The sequence below is a fragment of the Aptenodytes patagonicus genome, chromosome 4 (assembly GCF_965638725.1).
Source record: "Aptenodytes patagonicus chromosome 4, bAptPat1.pri.cur, whole genome shotgun sequence".
Lineage (NCBI taxonomy): Eukaryota > Metazoa > Chordata > Aves > Sphenisciformes > Spheniscidae > Aptenodytes > Aptenodytes patagonicus.
In genome coordinates this window covers 34238797-34256240 of record NC_134952.1, presented here as the reverse complement: position 1 = coordinate 34256240, position 17444 = coordinate 34238797, and the positions used below count along the sequence as shown (strand labels likewise).

Below are 17444 nucleotides of genomic sequence, written 5' to 3'. Positions count from 1 at the left end.
TATTCTGCACTTCTGCCTGAGAAGCAGCTTTAAACGTGGTCTTCGTGTTTTTTATCATTTTCAAATGATTACCAAATGAAATACGGGGAGGAAAAAATAAAATCTAACAGCCAGACCTACAAACTCACCTCAGAATGACAGAAAAAAACTGAATTGTCTTCTGACATACCTACATGCAACCCAAAACATTTCTGTCCTATCTCACTATTTGAATACTATGGTCTTACTGATCCTTCAGCAGTCCAGTGGCATTCAAGCTATGCCTTCATGTGGGATTTACACAACTCAATTGTTTTGGTAGCGCTTGTAGCGACATAACTGATTATCCCTGTATTTGAAGTTTAATAATCTATCTCATTTTTGATATGTATGTTATTTTATCACTATTACAAACATGCTTTTGCATACATGCAGGTTGTAAGCATGAGTAATAAAGCAATATTTCTGCCAAGTCGATTTTCAGAAAAGAAAATGCTTCAAGGCCGTATTACACATGCAGTATGTATAATCGATTGTAACCAGTCATAATCAATCATACATACTCAGAAGAATCTGTAGATAATGTGTCACTCAAGAAATATCATCTTAGTTTTGATCACTGTTAGTATTTGGAGAGCATGTTGAGATTCTTTGCTCTCAAGAAATTCACACTATCTCAGGTACTGCTGCTTAATATTTCGCCTGAGACACTTAGAAAAGCATTTATTAAATTCTCAGACACATATTTCAACATTATCTTAAGTACTCTATGCTACTGTAAGTATAAAATAACATACTGCAAACACGGAATTTTCAAGACACGCTTAAACTTAACTCATGCCAGTACTCAGGTCTGCAAAACCTTAATTTCTGCTTCATTTTAGCCAATCTACAGTTTCCCTCTGACTATATAGCAATGCCAGCATTTCACGCTCTGGCTCAAAGGCATTGTAACCCGATATGAATACAGCCTGCCACCAAAAAGAGCAGTACCTCCCTTAAGGCTCAATACCCTGCATGCCCTTGCTCTGGCACTTTATGCTCATTTTTTAAGTGTCAAACTGGGTAAGGGAACTGGTCTGACTGAGAACTTTTTGTTTTGGTGGTGTTATTTTTTTAGCCAGATAAATGCCTGGATCTACCCCACAAGAACAGTTATTTGTTTCAAAACCTAGGCCACAGGAACTTGCAGCTTACGGAAAAGAAAGTATCACCTGTTCCAGCAGCAAGCTCCACCTACTTCAAGTTAAAGTGATGGGAAAACTGCAGGCTTAAGCATAATTTTATTCCAAAGAATAAAAATACCACTTTATTTTGAACTTTGTGGTTTTATCTGAAAGAATCAAAACAAGTTGTTTCTGCTATTGATCCAACATGAATTCAAACAAATGTGTACAGGGCTTAACATGCATTAGATCACTGGTCCATACACTAAATGTCCAAATAAAAGCAAGGTTTGGCTGCAGAAGAGTCCAGGCACACACCTTAGCTAACTGACAAATAAAACCATCTTTAGGAATAATATTATTTTTGTCCAAATTTGTTCAGAGCTTTCCTTCTCCTATCACTGCTTATCAATTTATGTAACATACAGCAACTTTAAGTCTCTTGCATAAAAGCTGTAATTAGGAATTAATCAATATGCTAATTAAAAGCCAAGCCATTCTAAAGTATCACCTCAATTCGCACCTCTTCAGGCGTTCATTTAAGAAATTCCTCTCAACACATAACTGAAATTTCTCCTGTTTTCCCCAACATTAGCAGATCATAATCCAGTGAGGCAAGTATGAGAATCCTAGTGACACCAATTACTCTCAATTGATTTATTTCATATTTATGCCCAGGTTAGGCAATCTTATTGTAGCAGCATCAGTATCAAATCCAATGGACACATGAACAAGACACAGAAAGTAGATGTTGAATACCTCAGGGAAGGTACTGTTGGTGAAGGAGTGAACAGGATTCAGTAAGATTCCAATTTCTATTTGAAGTTTCAAGAGCTTATCCAGACTAAATCTCTCTGTAATTATCAACAATCTTCAAAAACTTTCATGAAAGTACATCTCTTTGACAAACAGAAGAGGGGAGCTTTTTTTATGCTTCTGTTTACTAATCCTCTTGGCAATCCTGCCTACTAATTGCTATGATCTTGTATCATGTTATGGTTCTCTGCCTTTTAAAAACTGGACACGGCCATTTCCTTCAAGCAGAATGTCACAAATCTCCCAGTAGCAGTATTACTTTAATTTTAGGCATAGCAGGTCAGCTCTTGTTTACCTGCACATGTACACTGATCTACTTTGTTATTAGAACTTTTAGGGGAAAAAAAAAGCCCCACAGCTGAAACCAAGAACGTAGCTGGTAGCCAGAATTTCCACCCTTCCAACTTCACAACTCATAAAGTAAATGAGGCAAGACTGAAGCTCATCAGCACTCACAAACAATATGTTATCTCTTCCCTGTTCTCAAAAAAATTCTAAGCATTAATAGTTGTAATCAAACAGCTCATGGTTATCATCCTGCCCTTCCTCCCTCAAACTCTGGTACCTTGTTGCTCCATATTTCACCTCCCACCCCCTGTCCTCCTGTGCCATACCCTTGCAGGACTGCAGAGGGAACACAGCACCTTTTTGGCGTGCTGCTATGCACGGTCTTGGCTTCCATCTGCCTTCTGCAAAACCAAGAACAGAGACTGCATGGCTGTTCTAAGCTCAGTTTACATCAGCTGAGGAGAAAAAATGATCTTGGCCTATTTTATTGCTGTTCTATATACACAGAAATGTATATACACATACCTAATTCTTGCACAGAGGAGACATTTCAAAGCACTTTCTAAAATTGGTTAAACTGATTCAGCACTTATATGCAAACCACCACCAGGCAAAGGAAACACAGGGAAACATTTCCCATAAGAAAGTCCATTTTAACATCAGCTTATCAAATCAAGTTAAGTAAAAATGAAATTGAAGACCAAATAGTAATTTGGCGGGGTACTTCTCTGAATGGAGAGTATCATTCTTCAATTACCTGTGCTTCCATTGTAAATCTATGCTACAAACATATTACAAACAGCCTAAAATATCTGGAAAAGGCCTCAAAAGTTTCAAATTTATTATGCAAATGAAAATATGATGATAATGCTCTCTCACTAACATATTTCAAGGTAATTCCTAAAAACTATTTTCTGGAAGTACTGCATTTAGAGAGGGCCATCTAAAGCTACAATACCACCACCACGTGTCTCACAGAGTAGTAATCCTTTAGATGAAAGTCTTTGTTATGGACACTCAACATTTTTAAGTCAACCAACTTTGAAAGCATTCCTTGCAGAACCTCTTTTAGAATGATACCCTTCTGTATTTTCTCCTTCTATTCACAGCAAAAACTTGAGTGAAGAAGATCTAGGCTTTCTATCAAGCAAAATTAGCATCCAAAACCCATTCCCATTTTGGGTTCATCTTTCATATACTGTGTCTATTGATGGAGACCAGTCAAAATGCCCTGAAAGTCTGGTGCTCTCACCAAAGGTTTCCACGTATTACTTGAACTTCCTTGAAGCATGGGCTAATCTCCATTTCTGGTCCCACGTTTGTCTTACTGGCTGTCTTACCTCAGATATATGGTCTGTCTGTATTTGGTATAACATGAACTAGCCTGTATGGCCTTCCAGTGAAATCCATGCAATAACTACATTGACATAAGATACCCTAACGCAGGACATGAGCTCACAAAGTGACATTAAAATAACTAAAATTTTGCAGTAGTTAGGACCCCAAACTATCTGAAAATATCAATAAATGCTAATGATAAGGCTCAGGTTCAGTGGAAGTAAAGTGCAGAAGATAAAACATGACATCATTACCCTTTCTATTAAAAAACACAAAAGAAATGTTCTTTGCCCAGTGTTAAGTCTCGTATTACATTAAGTCAGTAATTCAGAAGTTTTATTCGGTGGCAAAAGATCTAGTTTTCCGACAGAGACAAGCTTAAATGCCAGATACAGGGTTTTCCACTTAAAAATTAGAAAAACTGACGCCTACAAGCTCATAAAGCTCTGCAGAAGTAATCTGCAAGAATCTGTTATCAAAACCCAGAACAATATTCCAACTCCCAGATTCTGAGAATATCCACAAATAATGCAAAATATTTTACAAAACAAATAGGTAAAAATACACATGCTGTGTGTGCAAGTATATGAGGCAAAAAGCTCCAACAGTATCACATAAAACAACACAACTTTGCTGTGTTCCAAGTCAGATCAGTGTTCTCTTGCTTTTTCCAACTGAGATAAAGGTGAGACTATTTTAGCTAAAGAAGCCAACATTTACTACTAAAAGTACCTTTTGCTTGCAGTCAAAAATATGTTCTGTTACAGTAGTTTAATCTTTAACTAATTTATTTCAAGTGGGTGAGTTTCTTTGAATTTTTGCTTGCAAAGTAATCTGTCTTCCATCAATGAGAATCTGTGCAAATTATTAAAATAAAAAGGTTTTCAAAGCAATGCTGTTCCTTACTTCCTTCGTTTATATTTGACTTCAGGCTTATTTAATATGCTCCCATGTAGATAAAAGTAGCGCAATTTTGTTTTCATGCTGGGTGGCCAAAAGGTTAAACGTCAAGTTCCCAGTGTGGGAAAATCCCAAAGTAGACAAAACTGTTTTGATGCTTACTGAAGTTATATTTCTAGCAGACTACTTAGATGTAGTACAGCCAACAATTCTGTTAGTTGATCCCGCTTCACTGAGATAAGGACATTATTATATTAAAATATTTACAAGCATAGGAAGCTGGAATGTGTTTAAAATGCTGTAAAAAGGGCCCTGTTCAAATACAATTCTGTTACAGGAAATCCTTGGGGTAACAATATTTACCTGTAAGCACAGCTATTCCAGAAATCCTCCAAAATAAGTATTACGCTAAAATATTCTCCAACAGTCCTTCTTACATTAGTTTCACATGGAAATTACTTAACCTCTAGCAGTTCTTCAAGAAGCTTCCATCAGTGTGTATATCCTGCTATACATGTCCATATGCTTCACTGCATGCAAGACTAAAACATACTAGTAGCTGGATCTGTCTCTCCCAAACATGTATTATCCTTTTTTAACATCTTGAGGAACACAGAATTAATGCTGAGACCTTCCTTTTCCTTCAGCATGGCTCTCACTACAGCTGGCTGGCAAGCAGTATCCTTCTCAGGATGACGACAGTGAGGAGCTTCAGATGTTATCAAAGAGCAAACCATCTTCCTATATTTGGCAATTGACTTATGACATGAAATGCACAAAGCTTATGAGAAAAGGTTAGCTACAAGTGGTTCTTGTAAAAACGATGCTTTACGCATCTCTTGGAACAGCATCCCTCTTCGAGCAGGCAGGAGAATCTCCTCCCTAGGGGAGTTCGCCTTACTTTTTGGAGTTAAAGTCTTGTTCTTCATTTCACAGAGATGGAAATACATGATGTAATCCACTTAGAAACGTGCTGCTACAAATAAACTTGACCTTTTGAGTATTTTCACAAAGAGAGAGTTTGACAGTACTGCTGAGGTACTAGGAAAAAAACCTCTGGAAACATCCGCAGTATGCAGCTTCCTTCTCCTGGAAATGAGTGTGCCTTCAAGAAATGTGATAAAGTACATATTCTGTGTCTGTCTCTTCCTGCCCGCCTTTTAATTCCTAAATCACCTCTGAAGGAAGTGATTCTCAGAGGATATTTATTAAAAATAAATACAGACCTGGAGTACACTACCTTTACACAATGACAACATGATTATAAAAAAGATCTCTCTGGAGTGCAGAGAGGCATCATTGGTATTTCCAAGACCATTTTAATAAGCTTTACAAATGACACTGCAATTTTGGAAGTAAGGAACATGGAAGCAAGGAACTAGAAGACAAATACTAATTCCTCTGAGGAATTCTGACACTGGATTATGTTTTTGTATAATTGTTGTATTTCTCTGAAAAATACCTGAACATGATACACAGTTGCATCGACAAGGTAAATACTTCATAAGCAGTATGTTGGATCAGGACTCTTCTTGGGTCAATACTGTTCTCAGTTGTCAATACAGAGAATCTGTATCAAAATAACAGTTCTTTCAAAGAGTTTCCTGCTCTGCATAAGCATCTCGTAGACTTCAAAGGAGCTCTCCCAGTCTTCACCAAAACCTTCAGATACAAACCCAGCAGCTCCGAGTGCAGACTTTTACTTTGGTTCTGAAATGTTATGTGGCAGCAACCCTGGAATTAAAACTGTTGCTTTATTATAGTGTCCAAGATTTTGCTCCAGGTAATCACATATAAACCCCTAGTCCTCAGAACTGGAATTATTCTCAGAAAGCATCTGGGAAAAGGGAATCCTGTAGGGAGCTTAGCTTCATGCTGCTTCTGTAACAAATCTTACTCTCTACCAGAACGCCTCCAATGATATGCTTGGTCAAGCAAGTATTTTTTTGTACTGGTTTGTACATGTACATGAGATTTGTCTGTTCAAAAAGTTTGCCACGCTGCTGACCCCATGTTGGTGACACATATCATAGCTTACTTGACTTCTAGCAAACAGCATCTTTTTATTCACCTGCACATAAATTCACAAATCTGTTGCTCATCAGGTTTCATACTGTAAGAGTTTCATAGAACAGGGAGAAAGATCTGCAGACCATTCTGACACCGTGTTTCTCTAGGAGACTCAAACATAGTTTTTTTCAGCTACTCTCAAATGATGTACCTCATTTCTGAACTGGCTAAGAATGGGAAGGTGTCCCATCATCTGTTTAATCATCACTGGTAGTCCTGGAATCTAAAAGCCCTTTTAAAATTTATTGGTTCCATAAATACTAGAGCATCAGGAAATACTCGATGACAGCAGCAGGACAAAGCAACTAATTATCCAGGTATATATGATAACCTTATATTCTTAAATATTCCATCACTACTGCCAAGCATTATTCGGACTCAGTGATAGAAACTGAAGAAAAGTAACCTGTAGGGATACTAACTGGGCCCAGCACAACTCTCAAGATACTTTCACAGGCCATATGAAGATTATTTGGAAGCAGGTGACCTGCAAGAAGACAGTTGTTCTTCGAAAGTCAAGACGTAAACTAGGTTAACCCCCCTTTTTTAGTATTTAGGGGGATCAGAAACCTATTCTGCTGTCTGCTGGAGCTGCCTAGATGAAACAAGGCAGACATTCCACTTATTACACTTTTACAAAAAATCATCTCAAGAAATAAGAAAGACGTGGGAATTCAAAACTAGATATGTGGTTTTGGCTGGATAGTTAACTTTCTTCACAGTAGCTGGTATGGTGCTAACTTCTGGATTTGTGACCAAATCAGTCTTGATAATACAGGGATGTTTCGGCTATTGTGAGCAGTGCTTGCACAGTGTCAAGGCTTGTTCTGCTTCTCACATTGTCCCACCAGCAAGTAGGCTGGGGGTGTACAAGAAGTTGAGAGGGGACACAGCTGGGACAGCTGACCCCAACTGACCAAAGGGATATTCCATAACATATGATATAGTGCTCAGCAATAAAAGCTTTGGGGACATTCAGAGTTAAGGTGCTTGTCTTCCAAAGTCACCGTTACGCATGATGGAGCCCTGCTTTTCTGGGGATGGCTGAACACCTGCCTGCCAATGGGAAGTAGCGAATGAATTCCTTGGTTTGCTTTGCTTGTGTGCGCGGCTTTTGCTTTGCTGTTAAACTGTCTTTATCTCAACCCACAAGTTTTCCCACTTTTACCCTTGCAATTCTCTCCCCCATCCCACTGCAGAGGGGTGAGTGAGCGGCTGTGTGGGGCTGTGTGGTGGCTGCCAGCCAGGGTTAAACCCCAACAATATGGATGAGACAGCCATAGGTATCTTGAATACTCTTGAACACTTTGAATAGCTGAATACTTTACATTGTGATACTGTTTTCATTTATAAACTTACTATGTGTTAACCATTACAAATGAAATTATCCATCGTCAATTAATGTTTCGGAATGGACTTTTTTGAATGGAATGAAAAACTATGGGAGGAGATAGATTTTGTTTTGCCCACATTAGACCATTTTAAATTTTTTTAAGAATCTCCAGCAACTCCATGTTTTAAAGGAAAGGATTTCACATTTTGCAAGGGGTGGTCACTTTAGTGTCAGGACTGGGTTTTTTTTAGTGGTTGTTCTGTTAAGAAGTTATGAGCCTATGCAAACCGTCATGCAAAAATACTCATTTTGTTAGCCAAGTTGCCCAAAATTTGAACCTGCTCTGTGGTCATTCGAGGTCAGAGCCCCAGGGGTGATGCAAGAAATGTTCAGTGTAACTGCTTCTACCAGCTGCTGTAGATCTCTATAGCAAGACATTGACAACAGAGACGTCACCTGCTTCCTGCTTCCAATGATCCAAGTAAAAAGCACCTGGGAAAAGCATCCTGCTGGAGGAAAGATTAGGAAGAAGCATGCAAATGGAAATATTAGGATGAAGTAGAAAAGTTTGGGTTGCATGGAAGCGAAAAAAAAAAAAAGATGATGTTGGATAATTTGCCTTGGTGGAATGAAAAGTAGACTGAGACTGGAAATGAAATGGGGAGCTAGAGAAACAGTAAAGGGGTGTGGGGAGGACAAACCTAGAAAGCCCCAGAAAATGGTGTCAGACTTTGTCCATCAGGAGTAAAGGATAAATGTCTTTGACTCCTCCCTGACCTTCCAAAAGCAGCTGGAAAGGATCCCAAGATACTTGAGCCTCATCATTTTTTCTTGGTCAGTACATGATATAATTGTAAAAACCTCCTAGCAAAATGTGCATCACATTTCCATCAAACTCATCTATACAGAAGCTGCAGGTTATCATTCTCCAGCCATTACTCCAAACACACTCTGCAGTAGATCCAAGACCCCCAACCTTGATCCTAGTAACACTGATACTAATATGACTTTTCATGGCAGAATTTTCTACTTCAAACGTTATTATGGTTTTTAAACTGTTAAATGCTATTAAGGTTGTTAAGCTCAGCATTTAAAATTAGGAAGTAAAAAAGTTATTATCACTCAGGCAACATGAATTCAGCCTTCTAATAAAGGACGTTACAATATAATACCGTTGCACAATACCACGAATACCCTTCAATGCAATCTGAACACAGTATTTGCATCCTTTTTTTCCCCTAGAAGACACCTCTGGAGATGTTTTAGAAACCTGTAATGAAAAAGCTGGTGCTCATCACAGGTCTAGAGGGCAATCATAAATGGAGTACAGATTGCACATGGAGCTCATGGTCAAACTACTCTTGGTAGTTCACCAGCTTGATCTGGTCTCAAACTGTGGTCTTTCCCCAAAGACCACACAAGCCCTTCTGCAGCACGACAGTCAATAATAAAAAAAGCACAGCAACCCACTACCTTGGACCAAAAATTCCACAGCTATTTGAGCCTCATTTTGGGGGGGCCTGAATTAGAAGGATGTTTTTTCAGGAATGCTGAGCGCTCAGATCTGCAATTTGAAATCAATAAGACCACTCATTCAAAAATAAAAAATTGCAACAAAAAGGTAAGTATTCTGAGATGTCAGTCTGTGCATTTAGTCTAGCCACTGAAACTTGAGTGGACATATTTCAACTTAATCTTTCAAATTTTCTGCTATCCAAATGGAAAACAGAATTAATTAGAGCCTCTTTCCACATAGGAGCATAAAACCAAACACGTTAATTTTTTTCTTTCCCTTTTTTCCCCCGGTGTTTGTCTTCGAAAAATAGTCTATATATACATAGAAGATATATTTTATACTTGTTTTTATTTTACACTGATTCAAATATAACCTTAATTCTGACTTTGCAACCTCAACGCTTTTATAATGATGTGTGTGAAAATTCGTAATTACACATCACACTAAATTTATTGACTTTTCAAGGGTGCAGCATTTCTCACTCAAAATAAGAGTGAGAATTAAGACCAGGCAAGTAAAACAATGTAAAAGTTCTGTCAAATCAAAACAGTATGAAAGGCTGAAAGAGTTTGTCTTTGGTCCTCTGTGCCATAGAGACACACTCAAGACAAATACATGAATAATCAAAAATACCTGGCTCAACTTCCCTTCATAAAGGATGTTGCCAACAGAATCTGCCTTTTGGCGAACAACTCAGGGCAGAAGGGCTAACAACATTCATACTTAAGCCCAAGGCCTCCATCGCAAAAATGTAGATCCTCTTCCCAAACATATTGTATGATAAACTTGATGTACAGAAAGCAGGCCATTTGCACCACTGATTTCCAGTCTTAGCAGATACCATACTGACAAACCACCTAATCATGGCTCTTGACATTTTTAGAAATACCTAATTTTTTAATGAAAAAAACCCTATCATTACCATATGTTACATATGGCACTGTGCAGGATTTTCTCCCTATCACATGAAACTTCATTTTCCAGGTCACTTCAACTGTTTTTTGTTACCCATGGTCAGTTGACCAATGTTTTTGCTGAATTAGTCCAACTGAAGCATTACTTATTTGCACCAAGTGCTATGCTATCACTTCTTATGAAGCTCTGCATAAACCTTTCATTCCACAGAAAATTTAACATTAAAAAGAGAATTTTCCTAAATACAAAGAAGACGAACACAGGTTTGGCACTATCAGTAGCGGTTCAATTTGCAAAATAATACTTTCTATTAAAGAAAAATTTCATTAGGACCGCTCCAGAGACGAAAAGCAGAGTAGGATGCACACAGTGTACATCTTGAGGCGCAGCAAAGGCGTGCCAACGCCTGCTGCCCACCACGACGTTTCAGCGACAGCTCTTCTCTCCTGATGGAGGATGGGTGACAAGCTCCTGCCTCTGCCCTCGTCTCCCGGGGTACCTGCCCGCGCAGGTTGCCTCGCCTCCCAGGCCAGGGGCCGGCTCCACACAGGGTCACCTCTGCGCGACAGCCCGGGGAGCGGCTCCGCCGCCGCCTCGCAGACGTTTCCACAGTGAAAGGGCGGGGAGCGACGTTCCTCCATCCCCGCCGGCTCCGGCCGCTTCCCCAGGCGGCCGACAGCGTCCGGCTGGCCCCCGGCACGCCGAGCCGCCCCGCCGAGCGCGGCACGGAGCGAGGCCGCGGTGAGGAGGCGAGAGGCCGCCGGGCCGTTAGGCGGGAGGGGCGCGGCGCGCTCACACCTACCGTCTCCTTGGCAGCGGCCGCCACGGGAATGGGGAGCAGCGCCCGGGCCCCGCCCGGCTCGGCGGCTGCCGGCTCCCGGGGGGGCTCCCGCCGCCGGTCGGACAGCCGGTACCCCACGTACCCGGCGAGAGCCCCCCCCGCCGCCCAGCCCAGCTCCCGCCGCCACCGCCTCAGTCCCGCCGCCCCGGCTCCGCCACCGGCCCACAGCCGCCGCGCCGGCTGCGCGCCGGGCGCGGGGCCCAAGCGGCGGCGCCACCGCAGGAGGGTGCGCAGGGCGGCCATGGACGCCGCTCCGCCCCAGCGACAAGCGGACGGAGCCCCCGGGGGTGCCGGCAGAAGCCTCGCGAGAAGCGGGGAAGGGGTGGGGAAGCGAGAGGCCTCCTCCAGTCCCCGCCCCGCGCCACCTGCCCCGCCGCGCCGCTACCGCCGGCCTGCCCGCGGCCACGGCTCTGCAGCCTGGCCGGCGGCCCGCCACTCCCTCCCTCGCAGCCCACCGGCGAGGCTGGAGGCACCGGCTCCCGCCGGGGTTGCGGCAGGCAGCGCCTCCGCGGGGGTGCCCGAGGGGCGGCCGTGGGGCGCGCCCGGCTCTCGGGTCAGGCAGCAGCAGACAACGGGACATTTCTGCCTGCGGCGGGCTGCAGCCAAGTTAGTGGAGATACGAGGTGGTTAGACCAAATATAGAGAACGGGCATTGACCTGAATCCGGGCAGTTTAAGCCACAGTGCCTGGGAAGGGTGATGCATGGAAACTGCCGTGAGTGGGGACAGAGCTCGCGTGTGGGCCTCGCTGCAGTCTGGCACACAGAGCGTGTGCCATGTGTGCTCAGTAACGTGCTCCAGAGCCTAACCCTGTGTTTTCACAACCTTGCTCCCAAGGGAGTGTGTCTGCACGACTCGGCAATATGTCTGCAGAAACCTGGAAGCGCTACCTTAGGGGAAGGAAGAGCTTCCAACCATACCTCATTTGCCTCGTAATCCTGAAGGCTGGAGGTGGCTGCAGTGTCAAGATTTTTCACTGTTTTACTGCCAAGCCTTTATTAAAAGCCTCCAGTGATCCTAGTTATCCTTACTAGAATGAAGATTGCTGCAACTCCATCAGTCCTGTAAAACCTAGTAAAGTCCCAGCCCGTTTCCAAAGCCTTGAAAACTCTTGGTGCATACCCGATATACAGCTGAAACTAAAAGCATGAGGATTGTTTCAGATAAACTGAAATCAAACAGCGTTGCCTGTGATACTAATATTTGGCATATTAAATCCTCGATTTTAAAATTTATGGAAAGCTGACAAATAGTCTGGCGGACTCTTCCATAATTTTTTGAACTGTGCTGTAAAGTGTCCATAGGTGGCACTTAGTCCCACGAGGAACAGTTTTTAGAAATGAAATGTGAAACAGGGAGCTAAACAACTTACCAAGAGAGTAATGCTGTCCTTTACCATTCCTAGACTGATCTACATAATGTTCCTTCTGTTTGGTTGCTTACGGTTGCTTACTGCATTGTTGCATTGGGACCCAATTTAAATACTTAATTCCCTAAATACCAGTAGGCTGGAAACTTCGGCCTTCCCCAAGTCCATCTGACCTCTCCCTCCAATACCCCTCTCTGCACCTCAGGTTCTCAGAGAAGAGGGATTCTCCTGGCCCCTATTTCAACCATATTTGCTGTTCCTCAGTCTTTTTCTTCTTTATATAAATATGTTCTTCCCAAGTTTCAGCCAGTTTTATTTTTTTTTCCTAAATCTTTGATGGCTTTGTATATTATTATGAACAAGTTTTCAGAAAATACACAAACTATAACTCATTTTAATAGGTTTAAGACACACTTACGCATTTTCAATTTCTAAGAAACATTTCAGTGGTTATGATACTGTGTCAAGGGAGAACTGTGGCCACGTTTGTCAACTGACAATCTGACAGATCATACAACTGTTATCATGGCCAAGGTTGAATTACCTCAGAGCTATGTCTGGAAATATAGGTATCTGGGGATATAGGTACCCCTAGGTATCTGGGGTGAATGATAGAGTTATTGCATTTCTTTATGTATTTTGGAATACCGTGAGCCAATTAATCCCTCAAGTAATTCCCTTGACTTCCTTATTCCCATCTGTTAAAAACATTTTTTTTGTTGATTTTTTTTATGTCTACTGCTTTATTTATGTTATATGCATGTTTCCCAAGCGAAAGTCTTGTCTCTGAATCTGAGCTACATCTCTGTACTAAATGATAAAAGGCCTTTTTATTAAAGGCCAATATTGAGGTGTCAAGACAATAATAGTTTCAGATGCTTAGCATGACTGAAACGCAAGTATTTCTCCTGCAGTTAGATGACTAAGCATCCAGTCTGGAAAATTTTGTAGACCATGGCTCTTGGATCTTTTCAGTTCTAGCTGCCTCATTAGGAGACATCATTCACCAATACAATTACCTTTTTAAAATAGTCTAGTTTTTCCATTTGATTGGAAAAGAAACCACTTTTGGTCAATGTAGTATCCCAAAGTAAACCCGTTTGCTGGATGACTCATCAGTCACCTAAACTGTAGACATGAACCATGAGTTATCTCCCTGTTCATGTTGTTTCCCTGAAATCGGTTAGCCACATTTTAATGACTTTTCAATAACACCTTTAGGCTAATCTTTTTTTCACTTCAAAAAATCCTATACACATCTGTAACTACTTACACCTGGATATGTTAGCCAGAACTTCCCTGGTGAGGTGTTTGCTTAGGAACAAGAGCGCAATTTATTTGTGCAGCAAGTCAAAAACCGTAAGCTGTCTGCACAACTTATGTGCGCATTCAGAAACCATGTAATTTAAATAAATCAAGGTGTTTTTTATCCAATGATCCACTTACAGAACTAACGCAAAAGCTGCCAAATGAGGCATTTGAATGTTGATATATGTGGAAAAGGTCCATTCTCATTGAATGTAACTGGATGTAAACGCGTGCTTGCTACCTAGCTTCTCTGTCCCGTTCTGCTTATACAGGAGTTACTCGTGTATCCACAAAAACATGAACAATAAAATAACGAATCTTAAAAAGCCCTATGAATTTCTGTCTTCATTTAAAGAAATGAAAAAAAAAAATGAAGGTGCAAGACATGTAGAACTTCCTTTCCATAGGAAAATAATTTTTTTCAGCATTACTTTTCCCTCATCTGAGTTTTTGTAAATAGGTAGCTAGATTTATATATACATGTAAGTATACATGCATACATACCTGTAACTGTATCGGTTCAGAAGAAGAAGTTCTGAATGCTTTTAAAGTCTGTATGTATTGCATTTAAAAGGCTCTAGATCATCAGATTATGACCTGATCTGTACATGGAGCCTTGAAAATGATTCTGTTCTTTTCTTCCTAGTAAATCCTGCACAAGAATACACCTTATTTTACACAGATTTGCAGTGTGCTGAAAGGCGCTCACACTAACTTCTGCATGTTCTGCTCATCTTGTTGAAAGCAGCCAGCCATGTTTTCTCATCCAAATCTAGGAAGAACCTGGAAATGACCATGATATGCAGGTATCTCCAGCTGGACATATTCCTTTATATTCTACTTGGTGGTTTTTGTTCCACCCTGTGTTTGCTTTCTCATGTATTCATGAACCCCCCCTTCATTCTCCTAGCCAGTGTTTTATTATATCATTAAAATTTTATGGCTGGCACAGCACTGTTGTAAGGGAGTTCTAAAATTAATAAAGGTGCAATAAATTGCAGGACGCAAAGTTTTACAGCGAACAACTTTTTTTTAACCAACCTGATAGATATATAGATATCTCTCTCTATATACACACACACACACACACATATATATATAGACTATCTATCAAAGATTTCAGTCCATTGCTTTCTCCACTCCCTTGGTAGCCACCAGGTTTTGCCTATGACAATATGCTATTCTTAGGAAATATACAGTAATTATATTGTCTATAGAAGCCCTAACTGCTTGCTATGGAAATAAAAACTCGACCACATATGTATTTGTTCAACGACACTGAAAGTGCGGTCTCTAGGAAGTATACGTAGAGTTGATTAGATTGTACTGTATACTTTAAGTTGAATTACGTACTCTTGTAAAAACACTCTTCAAAATTATTTAACTTCCCATGGTATAGTCTCAGAAGGTGCAAAAAAAAAAAAATCTTTACTGTTATCTTTTCCTGTCACATGACTAGTGCAAACACCAAAAAAATTCTTATCTTTTTGTTTCTTTTCTGGTACTTTATAACCGGTTTAGTGCCCAGACATTAAAGACTCCACTCGGAAAAGATCGACATTATATATTCCACTCTACTTTAAATGTTTCCATTATATAACAGGAAAGATTTAGCCATAAGGGTCTTCCAGTGTGTGATGGCTGAGGATTTTTTTTTAAAAAAAACCTTCTCTACTGCGGACAGTGGTGACATCTAACCAGAAGAGCCCTCTGCTGTTTGTAGGACTCGGAGAGTGCTGCTTGGACCTGGCGACATTGTCTGTAGTGGAGCATCTTTAGGCTTAGAAGACTATACCTCCGCCATTTAGCTGTATCATCCTAGCGCGTGTCCTGCAACTTAGCAGCTGTGGTGAACAGTTTGATCTTGACCTGCCAGTCATGTCAATAAAAATACTTGATGCGTGTTTCAAACGTTTTAGGTATATTTGAGTAATCGGTGTACAGGCTACTTGAGAAATAGGTGCCATATAGATTATTCAACTTTGATCTATTTCTTTGATTTAGCACTGCAATTAAGTAGATTTGGTTCAAAGAGAAAGCTCATTGGTTGATGTTTTACACTGATGTGATAATGTTTACACAGATGTGCTTTGAAATCTCGATTATGGTGGATTTTAGGGTCCCACCACATGACAGGCTCCTGTTATCTGAAAGGTAAAATAATATAACATCTATCTGTAACTGCCTTCAGAGCAGGTCCGCCTGTGCTCTCTTCTGAGGTGATTTATCTGATCATTGTATTTAGCGTTCGTTTTTTCAGTTTTAAATCCCTCCACAGTAAATCACTTGCTTTAAAGCAGCCTTTTTATAATTCAGGTGCACACAGGGGCAGTACTTAGGACTGCAATGATGAAAAGGTGTAGCATTACCTGCTTTAAAGCACCTGCCAATTAATTAGCCCTATACTCTCCATAGCAAATAAAGCTAAGCAGTCAAATCCATTTGATCTCTCAGATTTAGACTGTGACTGAAAAGACCATGGAGCAAGACGGGAGAACTAATCTTTCATGATTCTCTGCAACTTTTTTGTTTAAATGAAACCTTAAACCACCAAGCGATTCTCTCAAACTTTTGAAAGAATTAACTGTGAAAGATCTTTGCGTTTTATACTCTAATACCATGTTTTAACATTGGCAAGGAACTGCACTGCGTATCTTGAACGCTAAGATGGGTCGTGTAGTTTGAGCCCTAATATTCATTAGACATTACAGAAAAAGCAGCAAAGGAGGCAAAAGTCAAGCTCTTAGTTTTAATATACCGTTGTTTTACCATTGCTAATAATAAACGTGTTCCACCAATACATTTGCATGCGTGAACCGTTCTACTTTTGGGATGAAAAAAATGCATACGCTCATCTGGAACAGGACAGCAAAGTCCTAAATTGATGCAAAACACTGTAGAAAGACAACAGAGATCTTTCAGTAGATGATATTACTGCTAATTTGTGGTGCTCACAGACTTTGGTTACGGGCCCAATGCAAAACCCCAAAGAAGATGGATTAGATGAGCCATCTCTCAATCTTTCTTTCTTCATCTCTGCAGGTTTTGAAAATACTTATTCCAAGCCACGGGCCTGCCCATTTATGTTTTTAAGACCTTGTGTCGATACCCAAACGCTATAGATCAGTTTCATGTCACATTAATGATAAATTAAATGTGAGGGAGAATTTGCAGAGGGGAAAACACCTCCCTGACTATGCCAATTTCTTTAGAAATTCCCCTCCTTGTAGCTGTAGCGATAAAAGGAAAGGGTAATGCATGTACATTTTATTAGCGTTTTAGAAACAGGGAGTAAAACTGTCAGATCTTTGTTTTTTTTCTTTCATGTGTGTCTGGGCAGGTCTAACCCTCAGGTAACGCCCTTTCTCCTTCTTCCCTCCTGCCTCTCCTTGCACCTGTCCACGTAATGCTCCGGCAGCTCCCGCCCGGGCGCGGGCCCGGGCCCGGACCCCGGGCCCCGCTCCCGCCTGCCCGCTGCCCCGCTGCCCGCTCCGCTCCGCTCCGCTCCGCGCAGGGGCTGCCCCCGCCCCCCACCCCCCTCCGCGCGTGTGCGCGCCCGTGGGTGACTGCCTGCGTGCGGCGGGGCGCAGGAGGCGCGCCAGGAGC

General features: G+C 41.3%; 1 protein-coding gene across 1 annotated transcript in view; it reads right to left on the bottom strand.

The window, feature by feature from the left end:
* Positions 1-11405, bottom strand: part of MICU3 (mitochondrial calcium uptake 3) — a 58253-nt gene extending 46848 nt beyond the window's left edge. Inside the window, exon 1 of the mRNA XM_076336311.1 lies at positions 11124-11405. Within this exon, the coding sequence (XP_076192426.1) occupies positions 11124-11405 (282 nt within the window). The remainder of the gene's footprint in view (positions 1-11123) is intronic.
* Positions 11406-17444: the final 6039 nt, after the last annotated feature.